The 26,388-nt window shown below is 49.5% G+C and overlaps 1 protein-coding gene across 2 annotated transcripts in view; it reads right to left on the minus strand.

Annotated features, from left to right (window-relative positions):
- Dnah10 (dynein axonemal heavy chain 10) overlaps positions 1 to 26,388 on the minus strand; it is a 115,489-nt gene that overhangs the window by 83,572 nt on the left and 5,529 nt on the right. For both annotated transcript variants that reach the window (XM_058579786.1, XM_046446020.2), the window contains exons 3-17: positions 26,137 to 26,219; positions 25,059 to 25,167; positions 24,114 to 24,229; positions 20,228 to 20,438; positions 17,594 to 17,751; positions 16,693 to 16,923; positions 15,226 to 15,416; positions 13,512 to 13,710; positions 10,846 to 11,040; positions 8,608 to 8,778; positions 6,891 to 7,067; positions 5,775 to 5,900; positions 4,816 to 4,988; positions 2,389 to 2,540; positions 245 to 409 (exon numbers count right to left, since the gene is read on the minus strand). In XM_058579786.1, the coding sequence (XP_058435769.1) occupies positions 245 to 409; positions 2,389 to 2,540; positions 4,816 to 4,988; positions 5,775 to 5,900; positions 6,891 to 7,067; positions 8,608 to 8,778; positions 10,846 to 11,040; positions 13,512 to 13,710; positions 15,226 to 15,416; positions 16,693 to 16,923; positions 17,594 to 17,751; positions 20,228 to 20,438; positions 24,114 to 24,229; positions 25,059 to 25,167; positions 26,137 to 26,219 (2,457 nt within the window). The remainder of the gene's footprint in view (positions 1 to 244; positions 410 to 2,388; positions 2,541 to 4,815; positions 4,989 to 5,774; positions 5,901 to 6,890; positions 7,068 to 8,607; positions 8,779 to 10,845; positions 11,041 to 13,511; positions 13,711 to 15,225; positions 15,417 to 16,692; positions 16,924 to 17,593; positions 17,752 to 20,227; positions 20,439 to 24,113; positions 24,230 to 25,058; positions 25,168 to 26,136; positions 26,220 to 26,388) is intronic.

The raw sequence follows: 26,388 nt of genomic DNA on the forward strand, positions 1-26,388 counted from the left end.
CGGGCCACCTCACTGTCACCAAGTTACTGACAAGAGCACTACTGATTTCCAGACCTGAGATTCTGCAGAACTATTTGTCTATACAGTGGGACATGACTGGGATCCTTCCAGGTAAGTGTGTGGGACCTCTAGGCATGCTTTTTTATCCCAGTGGCAGAACAGACATTCATGTTACATACAAAACCCTGGCCAACAGGACTGCCCATCCCTCCTACGGCTGGAAAAACCAAGAAGCCAGTCCCACCTGGGAGCTCCTCCTCACTTTTAGGCGCTGGATATTTAAAGAGGTTTACGGACTCTATGAACGTGAGCCTGGAGGAAATGTCGTCAGAATTCTTGTGAATCTGGTGGACAAGAGACTCGAACTTCCCAATGGCCTGTTTGCACCGACTTATATAGTCAGCAATACCTTTGGAGAAAAAAAGAAAGATGTGTGGCTTCCAGCCCTGCCGTTCACATCCCTCCCACCAAAGACATTAACATGACACCCGTCACAAGAAAGTGCTTGTGCCAGCTGCTCGGGCCTGGGAGGGGCAGAGAGCCACTCAGACCCCTGAGGGACCGGGAGAAGGCCTGTGCCCAAAATCAACTGAGATCATCAGAAATGGCTTTACTCTGTTTATTTTATATTTAGACATAAATTAATTTCACTTCTATTTATATATGAATACATTTAACATTTATATGTATATCACCACCACGTTTCTTTTGCTCTTAGCATACTCATGTTTGAGAGCCGTGGAGAGAAAGCCCCATGGGGCCTGGTATCTTCTCACTGCCCCCTTCCTGGGCCCTCCACTGCCTGCTGCCTGCCCGCAACACCCCAGCCTGAGCTCACGAAGTTCAGCAGGACAGTGAGCAGTAAAATCTGAGGCAAGTACTTAGGATCAGTCCCATGCTTCATAACAACAACAAAAAAAAAAAAAAAAAAAAAAACCTCAAAAATGGTTGCAGACTGCTCGGTTACCCATGAAACTGGTTACGCATGAAACTGTAACAACTTTAGGGGGAAAAAATGAGAGAAAAATTTTAAGATCTAAGGCGAGTCGACATTTTACCAAAAACAACATCTTGGACTTCATCAAAATTTTAAACTTTGGCTCAACAAAACACCCCACTGAGAGGATGAAAAGACAGGCCAGAGTGGGGGGAAATACATGTGAAGCACACGTGCAGCTGGGAGCAGGAGCAGCAGCGGGAATGTGCACTCGGCTCTCGGGGCTCAACAGCACGTGCTGCGGCGAGCTGGGCGCCCGGCTTGCACTCAGAACAGTGTAATGAACAGGAGGACAAGCAGAGACCAAGAGACACAAGAAGACAGCAGACAGGCATGTGGCCAGCTGCTCAACCCCACAGCCATTGCAGAAATGCAAACTCCAACCACAGGAGACCCTGTGACCCAGGGGCCCAGTGGCCAGGGTGGGAGCATGAGGGAAGGGGCCCCTCCTGCGCTGGTGCTTCAAGCATAGAGCCCCCTGGGAGAACAAAGAGCGGCGTTAGGAAAACCAAGCCAACCACCCAGCTGCGCAGGACTCAGCCATCAACGCCGAGCATTCACCCTGGAAAACCACCCAGAAAAGGCTCAAAACATCCCATAAACAAGCATACGTGAGTCCACAAGAGCACGGGCCACCTCACTATCACCAAGTTACTGACAAGAGCACTACTGTATTGCTGCATTTTTATCACACTCTTGAAAAAAACCAAATGACAGCTGTGTGGAAGGGATAACTGGTCAGCAGGGATCGCTGGTCAGCAGGGTGTAAGGAGAGGGCGGGGACAGAAGGACGCAGGTTCCACTCCAGCCACTGGGCGTGGAAATGTCCAGGATCTCCAACGTGTCCAAGTCCACGTCTTGGGTGTGATATTTTGATTCTGCAAGAAGCTACCTCTTGGGGGGCACCAGGTAAAGGATCCGTGGGACCTCCCTATATTTAATTCTTACAATGCAAGAAAGCCAAGTATTCTCTCCCAGTTCCATTTTTAATTTTAAAAAGTAAAGGTCACTTTATGTTCAGAGGTGAGAGGTCAGTGGAGTGTCAAAGTAGCACACTTTTTAAATTTTGTTCCCAGAGAAAGCCTGGGGATTCATTCCAAGTTCCACAAAGAATTTTTTTTTTTTTATTAACCCTCAAAAGCTATTTAACTCGGGCTGGGGCTGAGGCTCAGTGATAGAGCACTTGCCTAGCAAGTGTAAGGCACTGGGGCTCAATTCTCAGCATTGAATAAATGAATAAAATAAAGGTCCATCAACAACTTAAAAACTTTTTAAAGCTATTTAACTACAACTATGAACGTGAAAAAATTGCAATTCAACTCAAACAATCTAAAAGAATTATTTTTGGCGTCCCAAAGTCAAAAGGGCAGTCAACAGCAGGGCCCTGTTACCTAGCGAGTTCCAGTTCAGCCTCTTGTAGCCAGATCTGAACACGCGGACCAGTTCCTGTGAGTGATCATCAAGGAGGAGAGTCTCCGCCTCATTCAGGGTTCCAATGAGCATGTGGTAGTGGTCCAGCATGCGCTGCATCCCGTCTGTGTACCTGCGTGTTCCAGGACAGAAACAGTGACGCCCGGGAGAAGCTTAATAGCCCAACTACAAACCACCAAAGATCAGGAACCAGCACGTTTAATCAAGAGGCCTGCAGAGGGGAAGGGCTGTAGCTCAGCATCGGAGCTCTGGCCTAGCAAGGACAAGGCCCTGGGTACATCCTAGCACTGGGGCAGGGGGTGGGGGAAAGATTCACAGAAACTTCCAACAATTCCACTATTCTGACTAATTTTGTTTTAATATTGGTTGTTATTTGCATTAACATGTAATAGTTTATTCTTGTTCTTTTTAGACTGGTGAGTAAACTCATACTTTAAACACTTCCTAGTTTTTTTTTTATTACAATTCTTAATACACATAAATACCACATTTTTTGTATTTCTGTTTGTATATAAATATGTTGACACCCAATTCAAGTCTTCATACATGTACTTCGTATAACGATGTCCATCACATTCCACCATCCTTGTTACTCCCCTGCCCCCTCCTTCTCCCTCCCACCCCTCTTCCCTATCTAGAATTCAGCCAATTCCCAAAAAACAAATCCCCAGTGTTTTCTCTGATATAGGGAGGTTGACTCATAGTGGGATTGGGAGGGAGAACATGGGAGGAATAGATGAATTCAAGTTCTTGATGAAACAAAGATGTGGAAAAACGCTTTTTCATGGGACACAGAAGACTTTGTAAGCTTTAGTGTGATCTTAGATAAGAGATACTTTTCACAATAGCTGTGTCTCCTTCTGCACATAGATCATCTCAGAAGCTCAGGCCCTACGTATATATATGTTTTATTTTTGTTCCAACTTAGCTGATAGTTTAACATTGCTCATGGTTCAGTCATTAGAGATAACAAGCTTCAAGAAAAAAATCACTTCTTCTGTCTTTTCCAGGTCACCAGTGAAGCTGGCTCCTGAATTCATTCTGCTTGCTTTACCCCACAGGCTATGAGCTTACATTTCTGTTGAGTAGCCAGAAGGGTGCCTGTATTTGGTCAAAATACTTTTGTGTATTTGTATATTTTTCAATACAGTGACCAAAATGGAGGGAGGAGCAAGAGATCCATCCTGTTCAGAGAATGATACTTCATGATTCAAATTTAAGCAATTTTTCTCCAAGATGAGGCCATACAAGTTCACTCAATTACTTTGTAATAAACACCTACAGGTTAATGTAGTCCCACACTCAATACTATTAACCACCCAAAGTCTAGGGACTATCACTGTCTTCTTCCACTTGTGCTACTAAAACAAAATACCAGAGATTAGATAATTTATAAATAAAAAATGGGAGTTCATAACCCACTTGAATCTAATGTATGAAATATGATATATCAAGAGCTTTGTAATTTTTTTTTATTGGTTGTTCAAAACATTACAAAGCTCTTGACATATCATATTTCATACATTAGATTCAAGTTGATTATGAACTCCCAATTTTACCCCTAAACACTTCCTAGTTTTGAGTGTGGTTGCTATGGTCTGGATCTAAGAATGCCACCCACCCCTGCAAGCTCATGTGTGAGGCAATGCAGGAATGTTCAGAGGCGAAATGATGAGTTTATCAGAGCTGGAACCCCATCACTGAGTGGACTACTGGGTGGTAACTGTAGGCAGGCAGGGCATCACAGGAGGAAGTAGGTCACTGGAGGTGTCCTTGGGGACTATATCCTGTCCCTGGCTCCTAAGCTCTCGCTCTGCTTCCTGGCTGCCTGGAGTTGAGCAGCTCTCCTCCACCACACCCTCCCACCATGATATTCTGCCTCACTCAGGCCCAGAGCAATGGAGCCAGAGACCAGGGGCTGAGCCTCTGAAACCAGGAGCCCCAAAGAAAATTTCTCTCCTCTAAATTGTTCTTGTCATGTATTTTGGTCACAGCAAGAAAAAACTAACACACACCGTGGTCGATGTTGATAGTTATAAGACCCAAATGAAAGCTCTGAGGGGCTGGGGTTCGATCCTCAGCACCACATAAAAATAAAATAAAGGTATCATGTCCACCTAGGACTAAAAAATATTTTTTAAAAAATTAAGGCTTTGGGCTGGGATTGTGGCTCAGCGGTAGAGTGCTCGCCTATCATGGGCAGGACCTGGGTTTGATTCTCAGCACCACATAAAATAAAGGCATTGTGTTGCGTCCATCTACACCTAGAAAATAAATATTTTTTTTTAAATGAAGGCTTTGAAGGGAGAGGGTCCTAAGTAACTTTTAAGAGTATAAGGGGCTGAGACCAAAGAGTTTACTGATGGTTTAAGAGAAGATCTGTTTACCTAAGAAATTTGTCCTCTTGGAGAGCAATGTTTCTTGCGAGTTCAGGGACAGAGAATCCCAGCTGTTCCAAGTACTTGGTTTCATGAATAATCTCCTTGAGAGCTGGAGAAAAATTGATTACAAAAATAGCCCCCTTTTCCAGAGTCGACGCCTCCTCATTGTTGGCAGATGTCTGTGGAAGAGAAGTCTCATCAGCCTGGGAAAGACGGGTGGTCCGAGGAGTAGTAGGAGTCAGCACACTCCAAGTTAAACGTGAATTTGAAAAAAAAGATCAATGTGGGCCCCTTCTCCCTGGAACTAGATGAAGTGAGCATTTTCTTTGGTGAACAGAGTTTTTAAAAGAATCTAATTTCATCACCAACATTTAAAAATTAGGAAATCCCATAAAAATCCAGAATTCTGGCTTCCTTTGAAAGCTAGGGAAATCCAATCACATCGGCAGGGATAGGCTGGCAGTGGGCTGGCTGCAGCTGCCCCTTTGGATAGGACGTAAGCAATCCAAGCTCCTGGGGGGTCCCACCCAGCCCTCTTCCTTCATGTCGGTAGAACTTGACAATTTGGTGGAATCAGGAACCAACAACCTCCAGCTGCCGGGTTCCTCCTAACGGCTGCATTTTTTCCCACTGAGCACTCAACACACCAGGCCCAGTGGTTAAGATAAGGATGAATGGCATGAGAAGGCATTTTTCTGAAGTTTAAAAAACGGTCCACTGTCAGCTGTTCCATGCATGGTTCAAGTGACACTTTGCATGTCTCTGTCATCTTGTCCCATTTTCCATGCGGAGACCAAGGTTAAACCTCGTGACCAGAATCACCAGGACTGCCGACCAGCCCATTCATTCCCTATCCGTCTCCCTTCTCCTTTCCACCCACCTCATGGGGCTCAGCAAATCACACTTCGGGAAAAGGTGTAATGTGCCCCATCTCGGCCCAGCCAGGGCAGGAGTCCACCGCACACCTTAGTGAGCAGGCTCTTCTTCATGAGGTTGGGCAGGACCTGCTCCGTGGTCTCCTTCCACTGCTCGTACTTGTGGTCCTCGTAGTCCTTCATCGTCCGACCCACCTCCAGATATTTTTGTTTGACCTATTGAAGAATTCAAGCAATTTTGTCCTCGGAAATAACATTTTCTCATCTCTCTCTCTCTGCCTACCTCTATTCATTACTTATAACACCTTGGTTCGAGTAGGTGTGACTTGAAGTCCAGGCTTGCTCTAGCATAGATCATTAAACTGCACCCCCAGCAGCATGTGGTATGGCCCATGCACTAAGAATTGTTCCTTATGTTTTTAAATGATAAGAAGAAAAGCCATGCTCTGTGATACAGGAATTATCTGAAATTCACACAGCAGCGTCCATAAAGTGCAGTGGGTTTGGGGGTTTTCTTTTTTTTTTTTTCGATATTGAGGATGGAACCCAGGGGTGCTCCTACCCCTGAGCTACATCCCTAGGGATTTTTATTTGATTTTGAGACAGGGTCTCACCAAGTTGCCCAGGCTGGCCTCAAACGTGCAATCCTCCTGCCTCAGCCTCCCAAGTTGCTAGGATCATAGATGTGCACCACCATGCCCCGTCCCATAAGTAAAGCTTTACTGAAACATCTTGTGGGCCTGTCTACTCCTCATCTGAGAATACTCTCACAACAGTATCAGACTGACTGGTTACAACACAAATCGTGTGAGCTTCAAATACCCCAAATATTTACTGCTTGGATCTTTAAGAAAAAGGTGGCCGACCTCTGCTCTGTAATGAACAAAAAGCCATGGCTCGCTGGGAGGACCCGTCCCAAAAGGCAGCGGTCATAGGTCAATAGAAACCCTCAGGACCCTGGAACGTGTCCTGTGTTTAAAGATGCCATAGAGAAAGGACACATAAGGCCGTTTTAAATATAAGCCCTAAACTCAGGACCACAGGAAAGACCCCCTCATCTGCAGATGTGAGTTTGAGATCAATGCGTTTCTCACATGGCCCGATGCCGGTGGTGGCCACCCAGGCAATGATCCCCCTGTACCCGGGAGACCTGCCGCTAGGAGGGAGCAGTGGGCAGATGGCAATGGCTTCAGAAAAGCCACCCACCTCCTGGCCCCGCTCGCTGTCCAGGATCTCCTCCACTTCCTGGAACCTGAGGATGGTATGCTTGATGCGGAAGAACAGAGACCGCTCCCAGTAGACGGAGCCCGCCACCGGAGGGTGGTTCTTGTACAGAGGAGGGTTTTCGAGGTTCTTGACAAAGATCTTATTCACGATGTCGATCTGAAAAGCAACGGAACGTACTGTTGGTGCTGGACGTCACCACGTGAGCCGAGAAAGAGGTGACGCGTGGATGCAAACTAGAAGCTGGAGGGGTGTCCCAGGACACAGAGCTTTCACCGTGTGTGCGCCCCACGGCTTTCCCTCGTGCTCCTGGTCATCCTTCCCTTGGCTCGGCATCTGCACTGCTCCAAGTGGCCTTAGGGACGCAGGCCCTGCTCGCTGCACACGCTGGATTATCAGACATCTGGAAATCTCTTCTAGACATAACCAGGGTCAAGTCGAAATGATAATAAAGCAGCAGCATTTCTGGGCATGGGGCGTAGCACTGCGGCAGAGGACTTGCCAGGCAAGCGCGAGGCCTGGGCTCGACCCCAGCACCGCTGTGTTCCTGAGCATTGCATTTGAATGATTAGGGGTGGTCCGCCTCCAACCCCAGAACCTAAGGGTGTGACACGGGCCAGCAGAGTTGCAGACAGACTTGAGGCTGCAGGTCTGCGGACTTTAGCATGGGAGCTCTCCTAGACAGGCATCACACTCACAAAGCCCCTGAAAACAGGCAGGAGGGACCAGGGAGAGCCCAGAGTGGAAGGGGCAGGAACTGTCAGAACCGGGGCAGAACAAAGCGGTGGACCCTCCCTGAAGGCTCCAGGAGGGAATGCAGCCCCACTGACCCCTGGATGCAACCCAGGGCAATGGTGACAGATTCTGCCCTCCGGTTCTACAAGAGCATAAACTTGTGCTGAGGTCACGGTAGGAAGATCTGCCAGAGCAGCAGCAGGACTAACACCCGAGGGGTCCGCTTGGGCCTTTCCTTCCACGACCCCCGTTGGCCTAACCATTTCCCGTGTTCTCAGCTTATCTTGTGATTATTCACTTGTGTGCGCATGTGTGTTTCTCCCACTAGAAACTGATTTCTTTTTGTTGTTGTTCTTTTTTGTGGGGGTGGGTACCAGGGGTTGAATTCAGAGGCACTCAACCACTGAGCCATATCCCCAGGACTATTTTGCATTTATTTAGAGACAGGGTCTCAATGAATTGCTTAGGGCCTCGCCATTGCTGAGGCTGGCTTTGAACTCACAATCCTAGTGCCTCAGCCTCCCAGGCCACCGGGATTATAGGCATGCACCACCCCGCCCGGCTAGAAACTGATTTCTTTAATGGCAGTTTCTGCGTTTCACTCATCCATCTCTGTGCTAATGTCATCACTTGGAACACTGAGCACTAGATGACTTTTTCTGAATTAACCGTCAGTATGTGGACAGTCCCTGGACGAGGTTAGCCACCACCACTATCATCATTACGATTATTTCTGACTCCTCAGGCCTGCCCTAATGTGAGGGAGACAATATTGTACTTGATAAATGCTTATTTAATTTCTTCACCGAGTAAACAAAACCGAGCTGTTGGGGTCACCCCCATCATGTGACATGCTCCTGGGGAAAACTCTGCGGTTCCCTGGCATTTACATAGGAAAGGGTGATTCAGTCCATTTGGCCACGTGGATTTTTATTGCCACAAGAGCTATGGATTTTCCAGTTACCTCTTTACAATATTGGGCGAGAATGTCATTAAATTTCATCATCATCTGCCGATTCACAGCCTCCCGCGAACGAATATGCTTAAATTTTAAGAGCATGTCAAAGGCCGCTTCGGCGGATCGAAGTGTCTTAAAAGATTCATCAATGAAATTTTTTGCTTCTTTCTCAATAACCTGGAATTAAAAAAAAAAATCATAAAGCAGCCCTCATGCCCCTGTAACTATTCTGCAAAAACAAAGTGGCAAGAAATGAGGGAAAAAAAAAAATCCATGACGGGAGGAAAAGATTAACATTAAACAGAGACATGAGGTGGGAGGGAAAGGTAGAGAAAAGGGAAATTGCATGGAAATGGAAGGAGACCCTCATTGTTATACAAAATTACATATAAGAGATTATGAGGGGAATGGGAAAAAAAAACAAGGAGAGAAATGAATTACAGTAGATGGGGGTAGAGAGAGAAGATGGGAGGGAAGGGGAGGGGGGGATAGTAGAGGATAGGAAAGGTAGTAGAATACAACAGTTTAATATGGCATTATGTAAAAATGTGGATGTGTAACCAATGTGATTCTGCAATCTGTATTTGGGGTAAAAATGGGATTTCATAATCCACTTGAATCTAATGTATGAAATATGATATGTCAAGAGTTTTGTAATGTTTTGAACAACCAATAAAAAAATAAAAAAATAAAAATCCATGACGGGGGACAGATTTCTACTGCACTTCCATGGGAGCTGGCACAGCTAGAAACAGCAGCTGGTTGCAGGGATTTTCTGCTCTCTCTCACCAGCCAGTTCAAAACAAGGGGGGAGAGAAGATTTACAAGAATTAAATCATATTTTTAAAACACATGGGAAAGAGCCAGGTGTGATGGTATACACCTAAAATTCCAGTTGCTTGGGATGCTGAGGCAGGAGGATCGTGAGTTCAAAGCCAGCCTCAGCAACTTAGTGAGGCTCTAAGCAACTCAGGGAGACCCTGTCTCTAAATAAAATATAAAAAGGGCTGGGGGCGTGGCTCAGTGGTTAAACACCCCTGGTACCAAAATCCCCAATACAAAACAAAACAAAACAAAAAAAAACCATGGGAGGGGACAAGAATGGGAGAGAATTGGCGGATTTTTTTGCCGTACAGGAACTTTAGGAAGGCCAAGAATTATAACCTCATGTATCCACGGGGGAGCAGGTGAGCACTGGTTTGCTCCAGAAAGAAAAAGAAACCTCTAGGAGGCTGAGCATTTGGAGGCACCAGGCTGGGGGTTGGGGTGAAGGCCCGGGGCAAACGCAGCTCTCTCTGCCTCTGCACAGCCAGGCACCCCCCATCCGCACCCCCTTCGATAAGAGTGGAGGTTAGTTCTAAAAAATTTCAAGCAGAATGATGCCGGAAGCGAGAAATTAGTGACAGACGTCTTCAAATTTCCGAAGTGATTTTCCACTTTGAATTCCGTACCTCTCACCTCGGAGTTCACTCGTACCAGACTCAAAAATATATACGTCCCGTGAGACCTGTCTGAAGAAGCTACTCAGAAATGGGCTCCAGCAAAACAAAGGAGTCAACAAGGGGAGACATGAGATCCAGGAACCTGAGGACCCTGAGGAGAGTCCCCGTGTGGGGGGCGGTGACACCTGTCCCACCTTGATTCCCAGGCAGGGGGGTCTGTGCTGTATGGAGCAAGCCCTGATCACGTCCAGCTGCATGTGAACTTGGTCTGCCTGGGGAGTGGTGCGGGGACAGCTGAGGAACGTCCATGTCGCCTCACACCTTACTCTGTATTGTTTCTGGGTTTTACTAATAAGCAGGTATTATTTTTTGTGGTTTAAAAACAAAGCAAAGGGCTGGGGATGTGGCTCAAGTGGTAGTGCGCTCGCCTGGCATGCGTGCGGCCCGGGTTCGATCCTCAGCACCACATACAAACAAAGATGTTGTGTCCGCCGAAAACTAAAAAATAAATATTAAAAAAAATTCTCTCTCTCTCTCCCTTTAAAAAAAATAAAGGTATTGTGTCCACCTACAACTGAAAAATAAATATTAAAAAAAAAAAAAGCAAAGAGGGGTTGGGGCCCTGGGTTTGATCCCCGGCACCACATAAAAATAAACAACATAAAGGTATCGTGTCCACCTACAACTAAAAATATCTAAAGAAAAAAAAAAAAACTAAGTGTCACTAAACAACCCAACAAATTTAACATGGGGACAGCATGGTGACTGCTTCCCAGGTCACATAGACAGGTGTGTGACTTGCCAGGACTTCGATCTTGAAGTCGTCCATCACAAATTTCCAGTACTGGGCGGACTTGTTGCTGAAGGGGTCGAAGGTGAGGTTTTCCATGGGGGTGACCAGGCTGTCCACTCTGCACAGGACATCGTCGATGCGCTTGGGATCTCCTGTCACAGCCTTCAGTTCTGGACCAAATATATTGTAGAATTCCTCCATAACCTGCCAGACAACAGAAAAGGAGGCTCTGCGTTTTTGTTTTCTCGTGAATATTCCAACTACAAACGGAGAGCACATATACATTTACCTGAGCACAAGAATCCCGTCACACAGGCGACCACCACCCACTGAGACCTTTGGAACTATGCCACTGCACTAGGACCACACCTGGACACCGACCCCTGCTCACATGTCTGCACATTCTCCCCTGCCACCCCCCACCCTTCCCGGGCTGCTCCTGCTTGCAGCCAGATGCCCATTGTCATTTTCCCTTCCTTCCTGCCTCAGGGACTTTGCACTCACCACTCAAAGAGCCTCATGGTTCCTGCTTAGCCCTGAATGTCTCTTTCTTGTGTCCAGCACTCACAGACCCGCTCAGATCCTAGCCATGCTTCCAGAGCACCCTCCACTGCTTCTTGTGGCCTTTCAGCTGTAGCTGTGTGTATGTGATTGTCCTTTTCTTCCACTAGTTGGACTCTCCATGAAGCTAAGGACTAGGGAAGTGTTCTAGGGCTGGCGACCCAGGCCCTCGCCCTGGATAGGTGCACAGGCCCTCCCTCAGGTGTGGCCTGTCACCATCACAAAATTAATGACTTTTCCTGTGAACTTGTTTATGTCAACACAATCCGTGGAACTGTGGTGCACAGGTGAGCAGAACCTGCCTGTCTGTTGTCCTTGCCACCACCTGCCCCCGCCCCGTGCACCACACAGAGCACTTCGATGCCCCCATGAGCAGGGGCTTCCAGTGGACTCCCGAGACTCAACGCCAGCCGAGGCAAGTGCGTGGCATCTACAGTGAGTAAGCAGGGGCAGAGTAAGCAAGGGCACCTGCCGTCCAAACCAGGGCTTGCAGCCAGGCACCATGGTGCACACCTGTAATCCCAGAGACTCGGAGGCTGAGGCAGGAGGATCAGGAGTTCAAAGCCAGCCTCAGCAATGGTGAGGCGCTAAGCAACTCAGTGAGACCCTGTCTCTAAGAAAATATAAAATAGGGCTGGGGATATGGTTAAGTGTCCCTGAATTCAATCCCTGGTAGCCACCCCGCCCCCCCCCAAAAAAAAAAAAAAAAAAACAGAGCTTGCTTCAGATGCAGGAAGGAGGCAAAGAAATGCTCGAGGCCAAGGCACCCTGCCACCGCCTTCCCTGCTCCTGCTGCCTCCTGCTCCAGCAAGAGGGACAATGATATCCATAAGGCAAAGGCAGGATGATCCTGAGTTCCTGTTACCTCCCAGCTCCTCAGTGAGCCCGAGGGACAGGGTCTTGGGAAGAGGTGTGACTCTCCCCTAATGAGACCAAAGCTGCGAGCTGGCTACATGGAGAGCTGCCACTGTCCCAGAGCAACAGAACAGGTCTGCAACACACCAATAGGAGCTGCCGGGGGCTGCCTTTGAAGCTGCTCTTGAACCACTGAGATGCCAGCAGCATCAAAGCCTGGTCTGTCTTCACTTTTTTTTTTTTTTTGTACCAGGGATTGAACTCAGGGGCACTCCACCACTGAGCCCCATCCCCAGCCCTATTCTGTAGTTTATTTAGAGACAGGGTCTCACTGAGTTGCTTAGCCCCTCGCTGTTGCTGAGGCTGGCTTTGTACTTGAGATCCTCCTGTCTGAGCCTCCCTAGCCGCTGGGATTACAGGTGTGCACCACTGCACCGGCCCTTCACTCTGTTTTTTTATTTTTATTTATTTATTTTTTTGACCCTCCTACTATCTTGGCAAACTTCAAATCCATGGCCAGGATAGAGGCACGGGAAGAAAAAAAGCTTCCTGACATCTTCATTCTTTTTAAGGCCTTATTTTCTGCTTTTTTAAAAGTTCACCTGTTTACATGCAGTGCTGAGAATCCAACCCAGGGCCTTGCACATGCTAGGCGAGCGCTCTGCCCCTGAGCCCAGCCCCGGCCCCTTATTTCCTGCTTTTTGAACAAGAGGCCTCGCGCTTCCATTCTGCCCTGGCCACTGCCATGGTGGGGCCCACCCTGGTGTTTTCTCACTCCTGCACCATGCCTGCCTGCGGGGCGCTCTCCCTACATGTTTACGATGAGGGTCGGCAGGCCTTCCCTGTGCCCACTCACCCATCAGACACTAAGCACTCCCTCCATCCCCCCAACAGCTCCCACGGACAGGTAGACCCCATCCCCGGCAGGCAGAGGCAGTCGCAGCAGCAGGCCGGAGGATGAGGCATCAAGACAGAGAAGAGGGCAGCCCAGGAGCTCCAGCATTAAGAGAGGAGAGGGGAGGACCCTGCAGAAAACGAGCAGCCGAGGGGACTGAGGGAGAACAAAGTGCAAGGACAGAGGGACGTCACCGAAGACCACCAGCATGCAATGGCACCTTGTGGCACCTTCTAGAACTTTCTATGTGTTCTCCTCTCAGGCCTTTCAGACCCCCAGCTTCTACACACTGCTGGAAGAATAAACTGCTTTCCCTCCAGCGGGTTCTCTGGTCACGTTTGGTTCTCACATCACCCCCACACACCTGCAAAACGTCATAGAGGTCCTGGCAGATGGAGGCCATGTAATCCGTCCTCTCAAATAGCCGCTTCCGGTCAAACTCCCACCGGGCCTCTCTGCCAGAGGCCTCAATCTTGGCGCGGGTGTCAAAGTAGGCCTTCTTCCACATCTTGAGGGTGTTCTTGGCATCCAGGGTTTTGTGTTGGGCGCTCGTTCGGTTCTCCCTGTAGAGCGAGGGAACAAGGGGGCCCGTAAGGGGTCTAGGCCAGCTCTGAGGCCCCTGACCCGCTGCCGCAGCCTCTCCAAGTACCACAGGGAAGAAGTCCAGGCAAAGAAACAGGCACCGCCTGCATCCCGGGGCCAGGCGTCTCCCACAGAGAGCCCAGGACTCCCAGAGTCCCCGCTGTGACCTGAAGTGCTGCCCTCTACCCCCGCCCCCCTCCCTCCAGCCGCGCTGAAGTTCCCCAGGGTGGGGAGGGAACCCCCGTCAGGGCCCAGCCGGCCTCACAGCCACAGCCACTGTGCCACACTGCCCGGCGGGTCTGCCTGGGATAGCAGAGGAATAGGGAGCCTCCGTTGCCAGGACAGCGGTCAGTAGTGGGGTCTGCAATGCCAGACTAAGATGGCACTGCCACAATTTGGGGACCTATTTTATCCACACAGATCTTTCTTTAAGAAAGCAAAATAAGGGCTAGATGTGGTGGCACACGCCTATAATCCCAGGAGCTCAGGAGGCTGAAGCAGGAGGATCACAAGTTCAAAGCCAGACTCAGCAACTTGGGCCCCAAGTAACTCAGCAAGACCCTGTCTCAAAGTAAAAAATAGATATTAGGGCTGGGATTGTGGCTTAGCGGTAGAGCGCTCGCCTAGCATGCGTGCAGCCCTGGGTTCGATCCTCAGCACCACGTAAAAATAAATGAATGGAATAAAGGTATTGTGTCCAACTACAACTAAAAAAATAAATATTAAAAAAAAATAGATATTAAAAGCTGGTGGGGGGGGGGGACTTTGGATGTGGCCCAATGCTTAAGTGCCCCTGGGTCAATCCCTGGTACAAAAAAAAAGGAAAGAAAGTAAAACAAGGGGGCCTGGCAGTGTGGTCAGTGCCAGAGCGTGGGCTTGGCACACACGAGCCCCTGGGCTCCATCCCCAGCACCAAAAATAATGAAAGAAAAGGAAAAATCGTCTCCATTTCCTTCAACATCCTCCGTCATCCCTCAACATCCTAAAGGCTGCCCACCTGAGGGGGCTGGGGTCCAGGACCCTCTGCCTCAGTCTCTCCAGGTAGAACCAGGGAAGAAAGCCCCAGCAAGACAAAAAGTTTATGTATAGATAAGATTATATAATTAAATATCAAAATATAATTATATGACATGTGCAGTCATATAGAATATTTCATCAAGTGAATGATATGTGTGTATGTATGTATGTATGTATGTATTTATTTTTATGATCCATAAAAAGGCGTGAAGCACTGACATATCTGCAGCCCAGATGAGCCTTTAGAGCGTACTGCTAAGTGAAAGAAGTCTGACCCAAAAGGCCACGTACTGCCCCAGGCCAAGGGCATCTGGGTCAGCTGTGACTGCTCCAAGTTCCCAGATTTCTCTGGGGAATAGAAATGCAAATATTCCGACATGACCTTGACCACCGTCACGCAGTCCAGTGGATACACCAGGAGCTGCAGCCCCAAGAGGCCCTCTAAGTTCCCAGCACAATGCCGCAGGGCCACCTCTTACTTGAACAGGGTGCGAAGGTTGACCACCCGGCACACCCTGTCGGCGATTTCCCAGGCCACACGCTCCATGAGCGGGATCATCCTCTCGTCCTTGTTGTAGTGCCGGGAGATGATCCACACCATACGCAGGGCGCTCATCATGGAGGGGATGGTGTCCAGCACCACCTGGAAGCTGGCCCCATGTGTGATGTTCTGTCAAGGGGACGTGCGGGAGAGAGAGAAGGGTGCGAGATGAGCCTGGTGGCTCCAGAGGCTGTGTGTGCAAGAAGCGTCCCTCTCCTAATGCAAACTGGACGCGCTCTGATGCAGAAAGCTCAATGAGGGTCGTGAATGAAGTAAATAAAGCAGATTTCAGAAGTGTAAGGAAGCGTGCACGTAATCATCCTTCCCCTAAACCTGTGGCTGCTCAAGTCCCTTCACACACGGCTTGGCGTATGCACATCCCTGCTCACCTCCTCCCGAGGGCTGAAGTCTCCTCCAGATCCCAGGCAATGCCTAACACGTGGAAATGCTGTGAACAGTTGCTCTGTGTGTGTGTGTGTGTGTGTGTGTGTTGTTCCAGGAATAATGACAAGGAAAAAGCCTGCCCACGTTCAGAACAGATGCAGCTTTTCCCCAGACACCTTCCACCCACAGTCAGCTGACTCTGCAGGCGCAGAATCCCGGACGGGTAGACACACGCACGGTAAGCATGGGGCACGTCCATCTCGCGCCACGTGCTGTTTTTTCCAGAGACAGCAGGGTGGCCCCTCAGTCCTGCCCCGCCTGCCCTCGGCCTGCTCCATCCAGGGGGCATGCACTCCTCTCTACCCCTGGACCTGGGCAGGCTCTGCATGTGGAATACGGGCTGCAGAATGCTCAGGGGGCCTGCTCCCTGCCCCTTGGAAGCTGGGCATCACGGAGAGGCGTGGACACTCTATTCCCCTGAAGCATAAGCGTAAGCAAAGAGAGAGAAGCCAAGGGGCACCCAGACCCAGACAAGGAGGCAGAGAGGCAGAGAGGAGGCAGAGAGGCCATCCTGCCTGCCACAGGGGCCAAGATGAACCCCCAGCAGAGGTCTCCCAGGACTGCCAGGCCACAGCACAGGGAGACAGCCCAGTGGCTGTTAAGAAAGTTAGCAGGGGTTGTGGCTCAAGCGGTAGCGCGCTCGCCTGGAATGCGTGCGGCCCGGGTTCGATCCTCAGCACCACATATAAACAAAGATGTTGTGTCTGCTGGGGGAAAAAAAAAAAAAACCTAAAAAATAAATATTAAAATTCTCTCTCTCTTTAAAAAGAAAGAAAGAAAGAAAGTCGGAGTTAGTGATTGACAGACACGGGTTTCAGTTCACAGACCACAGCTGGACACCCAGCGCCATTTGGATTTAACGCCTATGGACATCCCCTTGGAAGTTCATGTTCCATAAGGAATTTTACATGTGACAACCTCCTCCCAGAGCCGACTGGGTGAGGCACAGCACAGGTCGGACCTTGAAGTGACGCTCCACAGTGGAGAGAAAGCGCACGTTGTCTGAGGCCTCGATGTGGTACTTGAACAGCTCCGCCAAGACTGGCTGCAGGTTGGCCACCAGCAGGGAGTCCGACTCCCTGATCACATCCAAGACTTTTCTGACTGTCGGAAGCTTTGTCTGCTCATAGAGGGCACTTAAGGTGGCGTTTCTTTCCCGCCAGAACTCAATTTCGGCCAGAGGGCCATTACCCTGCGAGGAGACAGGGACATCAACACACACTCTCATTGTTAACCCAGGGTGTTTATCAGCTTCTCCAGTGTCCATCCTCTCATCCCAACTGCTCAGCACAGGCAGACCCCATGCAGGGTCTCAGGGGCGGGCTCAGGAGCTAGGATGGTCCAATCAGAATCTCAGGACTCCAGGTGGGAATGCCAGGCAGAGGCTTCCTCTGGGCAAGGCCATCTGCCAGACACGGCTGAAAGCTGCACTATGGAGAAGCCTCACCCCCAGGATGGAGGTTGGAACCAAGAGATTCTCAGTTGAGTTGGGGTTCCTGTTTTGGGCAGCACAAATAATACTGGCTGCTACACAGAATTATCTTTCCAGTCTAGGAATTACGAGGTAGCTCACTAACAACAAAAAGTCCAGGAATGATATCTTGGGTGTGTTTGCTTTGATCTTTTATTTATTATTAGTGTGTGTGTGTGTGTGTGTATATTTTTTGTTTTGTTTTGGACAGTGTTAGGGATGGAGCCCAGGGTCTTCTCACACATTCTAGGCATACTTGACCTTTTAAGGAAGTTACAAAACAGTAAAAAAAAAAAATAGGCAAACTCACGCAGATCCCAGACTTCCGGCTCCTTCTTGGGGCAGAAAGCCTCACTTGTTATCAATGATCTTTGAAAGCCCTGCCAATCACCTGGGGTGTCTTCTTCAGCTGGCCCTCGACAGCTGCAGATATCTGATTCAACCAGTTTATCACACACTGCTCCAAGGTTTCCACGGTGTCTGGATCAGCCGCCAGGTTAGACACCTCGCCCTCTAAACTGATGCTTGGCATTTCCAACTTGATCTCACCTAGAAAAATGAAAGTGTTTAGTCTAGTTTAGGAAAATTGGTTCCAAACAATAACATTGAGTTAGTCAGCTGGTTCTTCTCTCCATATAGCAGTACATGGTCTAACATCTTAGCTCTGTTCCAAATCTGTCTCTATCTCATTTTCCTTTATTAGAATGTTAATTAAAACACTTTAGATGCCTGTTCCAGGGGTTAAGTTCAAGCAGAATGACTTAGCTATCAAAGATATTTCTGAATTTACAATTTAATGAATTCAGTTTTTAAAAATGGGTCATAAAATAAGAGTGCAGTAGATATTTAAGAAAACCCCTACAATAGTACAAAGATAAACCAGAAAAAATGACCTCACAGGAAATTGAGATGGAGCACATGCCTGTAATCCCAGAAACTTGGGAGGCTGAAGCAAGAGGATTAAAAGTTGGAGGCCAGCCTGGGCAACTTAGTGAGACCCAGTCTCAAAGTAAAATGAAAAGGGCTAGAGATGGTTCATGGTAAAAATGCCCTGGGTTCAATCCCAAGTACTCAAAAGAAAAAAGAAGAAAAGAGAAACAAAAAGAAAATGGAGATAAGGTGAAGAAAAGAAGAAAAAAATTAATCCCAACTATTTGTCTCAGATATTTAAGATAATATGGCATCCTTCAAACAAGAAGAGAATGCTATGAAAAAGGTACAATCACTACTTAAGGATGTACTCCTGTACACTGAGACAGCAAAACCCAACTAAGAAAAAAGGCCTAGGATTCTAGAAGCAATATCAAAAAGATAGCTATGAAACATGCTGAGATAGCAAGGAACCCACATTACATCAAGACCCTGGAAAGGAATACATTCAGTGAAAAGAGGGCCCTCTCACATGCAGGGAATTTTGTAAAAACAAAGAGGCCTTTGTACAACATTTTAAGAAAAGCAAGGTAAATGGGAATAGAAAAGGTGTACAACAGAAGTAAAACTATCAAAATATGCTACTCTGTTCTACAGTATACAACATTCCTATAGCTGTAATAATGTACATGCTGTTTACCAATCAATAATAAAAAGGAATGCAACTATAACAGAAGGAAGACAGTAAACTAGCAGTATGGAATGAGGGAACAAATGGCAAGAAATTATACATAATGTCTACAATTAAAAAGAAACAGCAGAGCCAGGAGTGGTGGCACACTCCTGGAATCCCAGAGAGGCAGGAGGCTGAGGCAGGAGGATCATAAACTAAGGCCAGCCTCAACAACTTAGTGAGACCCTGACTCAAAATAAAAACTAAAAAGGGCTAGGGATGTGGCTCAGTGGTAAAGTGTCCCTGGGTGTCCTGGAGCGGTGACTTGAATCACAGTCTTTGACTCCTCCAGCAGGAGCTGCACCTGCGCTGGGGGACTTCCTGTGCAAAGGTGCAGGTCAAGACTGCCCAGTTGCCATGGTGACACCCTGCTTAAAGGAGGTTCTGTGCATGGCACAAGACTATCAATCTTAACCCTGAGTTCAGACACCACTGCCAGGGGTAGAGAATCGGGAGCGTAAGTTGATAATTATAACTGTCTGCATGCTCTGAAGAAACTTTCCCATGGAAAACCCTTTTTATCATCACACCTACGTGATACACGTCTGAGCTGGCTCTGGGCCACCAGTCTCTGTCGGGGAATGGCGTCCCACCTGCTCTCAGTTTTTCCTCTGCGTGCATCTGTTTGCCTTTTCTAATCCCCCCTTGCCCCTCACCAGCTTCTAACGGCCGTGCAGGTGGTGGCACCTGGGGTTCAATCCCCGCCACTATAGAAATTTTTAAAAGTCTGGATCTCTCCACAAGGGTCTCTCCTTTTTCCGTTTCCAGCAGGAGAAATTCCCATGGGGTGGGGATGTTAAATTTTACTTTAAAGGAAGAAAAGAGTTTATTTCCTGAGAATAACCACCCCCTTTACAGGCCTTCCCAACCTGCGAACTCCCACGTGCTGTGTGCATTATGTCTAACTTCATTGCCCACTGCCAGATCGCTCGCCTCCTTCCTAGCCCTGCTGGTAAACGTTCTGTTATCTATTCATGGTTGGACCCTAAAACTACAGCCACGGAGAGAGACCTCACTAAGGCAGCCTCCCAACTCTGTCCTCCCCACACACGTCACCACCTCCCCTGCCCTGGCTGACCCAGGCCGAGGCACTCTTGGGGACCACCTGCCCCCTCCAATGGAGTGCAGAGCCACTCAGTGCAGCAGTGGTCGCCAAGTGCCACCTTCAGATGAGGTGAAGCACCACTTCCTCAGGTGGCCCCTGCTGCTCCCCTTGCTAAACCCAAAAGTTCTTAATATTTTTCTGAAGCTCCTTGTTCTGGACTCAAAGATCCCTAAGGACAAGGATCGGGTCCTTCCTTTCTGCATCTCATGGCGACGGGCTTGGTGTCTGCACAGCGTGTGCGTGTAAGCCACAGTCATCATCAATGAGAACAGAACAGCTCCATCCTTCTCCGCAAAAGAGCAGGAAACTCAACCTACCTTCCAGCTGCTGCATTGTTCTCTGAATGCTGTTTGCAAATTTCTGAAGGTTCATTAAGAATTCATCCCGTATGAGCTGGACGCTGTGGTACTCTACCGGCTCCCCGGACAGGTCTCTGTCGTATAAGAAAGAATCAGACGGCTTCGCAGATGGGACTCCCAGGGTCATGTCCGTCTTGTGCTGGTTGAAGGACAATGCTGGCAAAAACACCTGAGAAGCCAAGTTTGTGAACAGGTCACTGGGCGCCATTTCCAAAAACTCAGGCCTCGTGTGGACCCTGGCCTCAAAGGCTCCGCTCTATTTCAGTACAAATAGGCCAAGAGGAAAGGATCCAAACCCAGAGCGCAGCCCCAAGGAGGGAGAAACTGCCCCACACTTAAGATGATCCAAGGGTAAGAACTGTCACCAGCCTGATATGGCCACCCAGAAAACAGTCCTGTTTGTTCAGCAGCCACCAGGAAGCAGAAGTCAGAGACGGAGCCCAGGGGACACTGCCAATGCACCCCCTCAGCACCATGCCAGTGTGGGCCAAGGAAACGGAGTGAGGGGACCCAGAACTGGGTCTTTGCAAAGTTTCATGGGCACTTATGAAGTCCTTGGAATATAGTGACAAAACCATCCACCCACACCGTAAAAAGCAACATGCCAATTGCATGTGGCTTGGTGTGGTTGGCTGGTTGGTTGGGTTTTGGTTTTGGTTTTTAGTTTCCCCTTTTTAAATTTACAAACATTTCTGAGGATATATGGAAGCATCCAGAATGCTTGACCTGAAGCTTCCAGCCCATTAAGCTGACTGCATGCTCAGTGGGGCATGTGAGCAGGCCCCTCTGTGTCATTTCCTGCATGTTGGCAGCTGGGTCTGTGGCCTTGATCAGAAGCTTCATCCCCAAGCACTCAGTGGCTCAGTGTTTGACCAGCATGCGTGAGAACCTCCGTTCCCCCACCCCAGCCCCACAAATGCAAGAACACCTGCACCTAGACTATGGGTGTCTTTTCTGTTAGGAGACAAATAAATGGTCCCCTCCAACCCATTGATGCTCAAAGCCCAGGTCCATTAATCCACTGGAATAGATTTACATTCTAAATATTCTAAAATTTAAAATATTCATATTAGATTACAAACTAGTATTGCAGTATAGTACACAATAATATGTATTAAAATTCATACTCTAATAATCTAAAATTCTCTCTCCTAGCTGAAACACTTACAGAGACCTCCCTCCTCTGCCTGCCATGTAAGGAAGGCCATGTAAATGCTGGGCTTCTCTCTATGTGCCTATTTTAAAATTGTATCCTGGTTCCCTGAGGACCTCCAAAAGTGACCCATCAGGATTTTTAACATCATATGGACTCAAGGGTTTGTGCTTCAACCTGGTGCGATCGTCACCCTGTTGAGGATGATGGTTGTCCTGTCTTTGCCCAGCATGAGGCTCTCGGGAGGCCCCGATGTCCTTTGCACACATCTCTAGAGTCAGAGTGGTGGACGGGACACAAGAGCACTGGACAAACAGACCCCAGGATACCCATGCACAGTATGTGGCCGGCCGGGTGGACTCAGCAGCGGTCATCCCTGGTGGCCAAAGCCCTGGGGACACACTTTATCTCTGTACCTCTGGTTTGCTTGGGCTTTCATAATGAGTGTGTATGTCTTATGTAATTTTTCAAAAAAGAATTGCATACAACAAACTTCAGGGAACGTGACAGAAAGCAGAGGAACCTCGCATTTGGTTGGCCACTCAACCTGCCACCTGTTGGAGTTAATTGTGTCATATGTTGATCTATTAGATAATGAGAAGTTTGATTCAGAAGATGGCCAGGGATCTTGACGTCCCGAAATCCACACTAGGAAAAACGGGAGACAGGCAAGCACCCACCGGTGGAAACACAGCCACGCAGTCGGGCTGGCCCAATCCACAGGGCAAGGTGGACGTGGAGAGGCCATTCTGGCCAGTCCTCTGTGGCCATCCTCTGTGGGACCCATCCATGTGGAAATCACTAGTGACAAGCCCACCAGCCCTCCTCACTTCAGCCGCACACAGCGCGGAGCACTCCTTCTCCAGGCTTCCGGTCACGCCTCTGGGTGTCCCTCCTCCCTCTATCCTTTCACCTATGTTCCCTCCCTTGGTTATTTCTTCTAGTCCCTGGGCTTCATGTGTCTCCATGACAACAATGCCTGTATTTTTTTTTATATTTTTTAGATGTTGATGAACCTTTATTTTATTCATTTATTTATATGCAGTGCTGAGAATTAAACCCGGTGCCTCACACATGCCAGGCAAGCACTCTGCCACTGAGCCCCAGCCCCAGCCCAGTAACACCTATATTTTAAAGGATCATTCTGGTTGGTTTTCGGGGAACGCAGCACACAGGGCAAGGACAGAGCAAGGAGAACTTTCAGGAGGCTACTACAAAGTCCTAGCAAAACAGGATGTTTGTACCAACTATCCTCTTAGTCCAAACCTTCTCAGTGAGGTCTTCCAGGCCACCCTATCCAAAATGGCCAAAACCTCCCTTTACCACCTACAAACTTCCTGTCCCCCCTTGTTCCCTAACCCCTTTTTTTTCTTACTTCATTTTTTCCTCCCTAGCTCTTGTTGCTGTCTAGCACAGCATATATTTCCCATTGATCTTATTTAATGTGAATCTTCCTGCTCAACCATATGCTCGATGAGGCAGAGGTCATGTCTGAGCTGTTCACCGCCACTGAATACAGTAGGTGCTCAGCACATATTGGCCAGATGGCTGCCCTGCGTTCTCCAGGAAACTTCTGACTTGGACACCTGCTCACACCTCGACTCATATGCCTGAGATGCCTCTCGAGTGCAGTGTGTGCAAGAGAGAATTCTGGGGTTCCCCTCCAGATCTGTCACCCTCCCCATCTCCGCAGTGACCCCCCGCCAGGCCCTGGTTGCTCATGCACATCCTCGCAGTCATCCTCAATACCTCTTCCTTCAACTCCAGCTCCCTGTCATCTCCAAGTCGGTTGACTGTGTCCCTAATGTGCCCTCGATGCATCTCCCTCTCTCTCCTGATGGAGCTCTGGAACCCACCCAGCCATCACCTTCCCCTGGACTCTCCCATGGCTTCTGGGGGTGGAGGCAGTCCTCCTGTCCCTTACACTCTTGCCCTGGCCCCTTGATATGTTCCCACAGTGGCCAGGGAAAACTGCAAATCCAACTGTGCCATCCCCCTCCTTCCCCTCTCTGTGGCCACGATGGCCGTCCTTCTGTCCTGACTGTGACCGTGGTGCTGGCTGCTTCCTCTGCCCAGGAGGCTCCCACACCAGACCCTCACGTGCCTGCCTCCTTCACCTGGCCCAGGTCTCAAGTCAGAGCCACCTCATCCCCAGAACTCCCGGACACCTCCCCGGCCTTCCCCAAGAACGCCTCTCCGCTGGAACTGGCCTGTCGGTGAACTTTCTCTTTTTGTGTGTTTGATACCAGGGATTGAACTCAGGGCACTCAACCACTGAGCCATGTCCCCAGCCCTATTTTTACATTTTATTTAGAGACAGGGTCTCGCTGAGGTGCTTTGGGCCTCGACATTGCTGAGGCTGGCTTTGAACTCCTGATCCTCCTGCCTCAGCCTCCCAAGTTTCTGGGACTACAGGCGTGCACCTCCGTGCCCAGCTGCAGTGAGCTTCCTGATGCTTAAAGCAGCTCCCAAGGTTGCCCCCCCACACCACACGGCCTGTTCCATCACAGGTCCAGGACGCCCTACCTCGGTGGCTGTCACCATCCGGTGCTTCCAATTGTGTGTGTTCCACGTCTGTCCCCTGAGAGTGCGGGGACGTGTCCCTCGCCTCCCACAGGGGACCGCCCCTGCCTATCTGTGGGGTAACAGAGGCACAATGGGGCCTTCGTCTTAGAAACGCCAGTGGCTCACCTGGCAAATGATGCCCCTCAGGAGGTGAAGGACGTGGGCGTTGATGATGCCGTACTCCAGCGTTTCAGGCATGATCTCCATCGCCTCCTTCATGTCGCTGGCCTCAGGGATTGACTCTAAACAGAACAGAGCCAGAGGTCAGATGGTGGGAGGGCAGCCGCAGCTACCATCCCCAGGTGTTCAGGAAACTCCTCCTGCTTCCCAAGGGACGCTTTAGTCACCGACTCCGACACACGCTGCTTCTCTCTGTGCTGAAGCAGATTCTGGGGCCCAGGTGGATCTGTCACATGCGCCAACCTGGCTGAGACACTGCTCTGCCCGCCTCCCCTCTGCCCAGCTATGCTTCCTCAGTCCCTGGCCAAAGTGGCTTCGGGGCATATGTGGTCTCTGTCCCCCTTCTGATGAGGCTTTATTAGGCAAATATTTGCTTTGCCCACCAAAGCCTGGTCCCCACAGTGGACAACATGAAGCTAAAGTGGCCTCTCCTCGAGGCTAGCTGAGGATGATGACTCACAGGACATAACCTTCTTTCCCCGGGGCTGCAGTGTCCACCCTTCGCCAGCCACTGTGTGCCCAATGTTCTTCGCCTGGACAGGGCGTTTTTAGGGGGGACATCATGAAGGCCCTGCACATGCTGCTTTTGGGGTGACCAACAGATTTTAGTGTGAAGGCAAACTTGCAAGGAGGAGTCCATGGATCACAAGACTCAACTGTACCAGTAAAGAGTGACATTCTCGTGAAAGGTCAGAAGAGGGCTGGGGAGGCCAGCATGCCTGAGGCCCCAGGTTCCTTCCCCAGCATGGAGGAACAGAGAGAGGAGTAACGTGTAAACAGACCCTCACGCATGTGCATGCACCACCGTGCACACACACACGTGCTCACGTGCACACACGTGCACACAGGCATACACACACACATACATGCGCATACATACACGAAACGTACCTTGTGTGTTTCTGAGAAAAAACAACACAGTCTGGTTCAGAAACTCCTCGGGAACCGGGGTGCAGAGCACCTGGAGATAGGTTTTCTCCACAAAGTGCTTCACCATCCTCTGAAACCGGGGACCAACAGTTGTCATGGCTGAGGTCCACCTGCCCACCACAGAACCCCCTGCCCAGGCCGCCCGAGTGCTGCCCGGCCACACAGTTGGCAGGCGCCTGGCACTTTTGCTAACCAGCCATCGCAGGAACACCTGGGGTTGCTGCCCTAAAAAGGGTCCCGACAGAGCTGGCTGGGCTGTCCACAGCACCAGCCAGACTGGACTTCCCTCTGAAGAAGCGCAGGTCAGGCTGAACACTCAGTCCTAGACTAAGCTCCACCCTTGGGACTTGTGCCGTGCAGGCCTCGCTTACCAGGCCTGTGCTGCCCAGACCCTACCTCTGAGGAAAGACAGTGTCCCTCTGAGGAAGGACAGGCCCTGACTGGCTCCCAGGAGATGAGCTCTGAGCCCCTGGAACATCCTGCCTGGTGGAAGGGTCTCTGTGGATCTGGGCCCAGGGCCAGGCCAGCAAGTCCAGCCATCATGGGGTTTGTGGTGGATGCCTGTGGCTGTCCGCCTAGGCCCTGGGCCACATGTTGCAGTCTGGCCTCTGGAGTGGGGGTGGGGCTGGAGGCTGACCGGGGCTGAGTGACCAAGGCCAGCCATATGGACACCCTGTGGCTATGTGACTGACCCCCAGTGATATCCTGGGCACCAGAGTTCAGGTGGGCCCATTGGCTTCAGGACATCTGGTGTGAGAAATGAGCACTGTCCACAGACTCCACAGGGCAAGGACAGCTGGGAGCAGGTGCCTGGCCTCTCCTGGACCCGCCTGTGCCCTTCTGCTTGGCCGACTCTAGGGCCACCCCTTCTCTGTGATGAGCCATAACTATGAGTAAAACAGCTTTACCAGTCACTGTGAGTCCTTCTAGCCACTGAGTCTAAGCGGGGTCTCGGGGACTCTTTAACCCCAGCCTACAATCTGGGTCCCAGGGCACTCCCACCTCACTGCCCTACCACTAGAACAGGAGCCATGCATACTTTGGTGGGGACATTTTCCAAATCTTCATCCTCTGTGCCGATAGCAGTAGCCAAGGACTCGCCACTCATCAGCAAATTCTTAACTGCAAAATACAATCCAACACATGAGATCAATTAGTCAGAAAACTAGGCTTCCTGCCACAAGACCAGCCGGCGTTTTTGTTCACAGCAGATTTCTTTCAGTGGACATGTTATCAAAAAGCCACACGTGTGTGTGTGTGTGTTTTAAATATTTTTTTAGACGTTGTTGGA

This window comes from Marmota monax, unplaced genomic scaffold, assembly GCF_021218885.2.
Source record: "Marmota monax isolate L192 unplaced genomic scaffold, Marmota_monax_Labrador192_F-V1.1 WCK01_AAM20220418_F8-fsc00092, whole genome shotgun sequence".
Taxonomy (NCBI): domain Eukaryota; kingdom Metazoa; phylum Chordata; class Mammalia; order Rodentia; family Sciuridae; genus Marmota; species Marmota monax.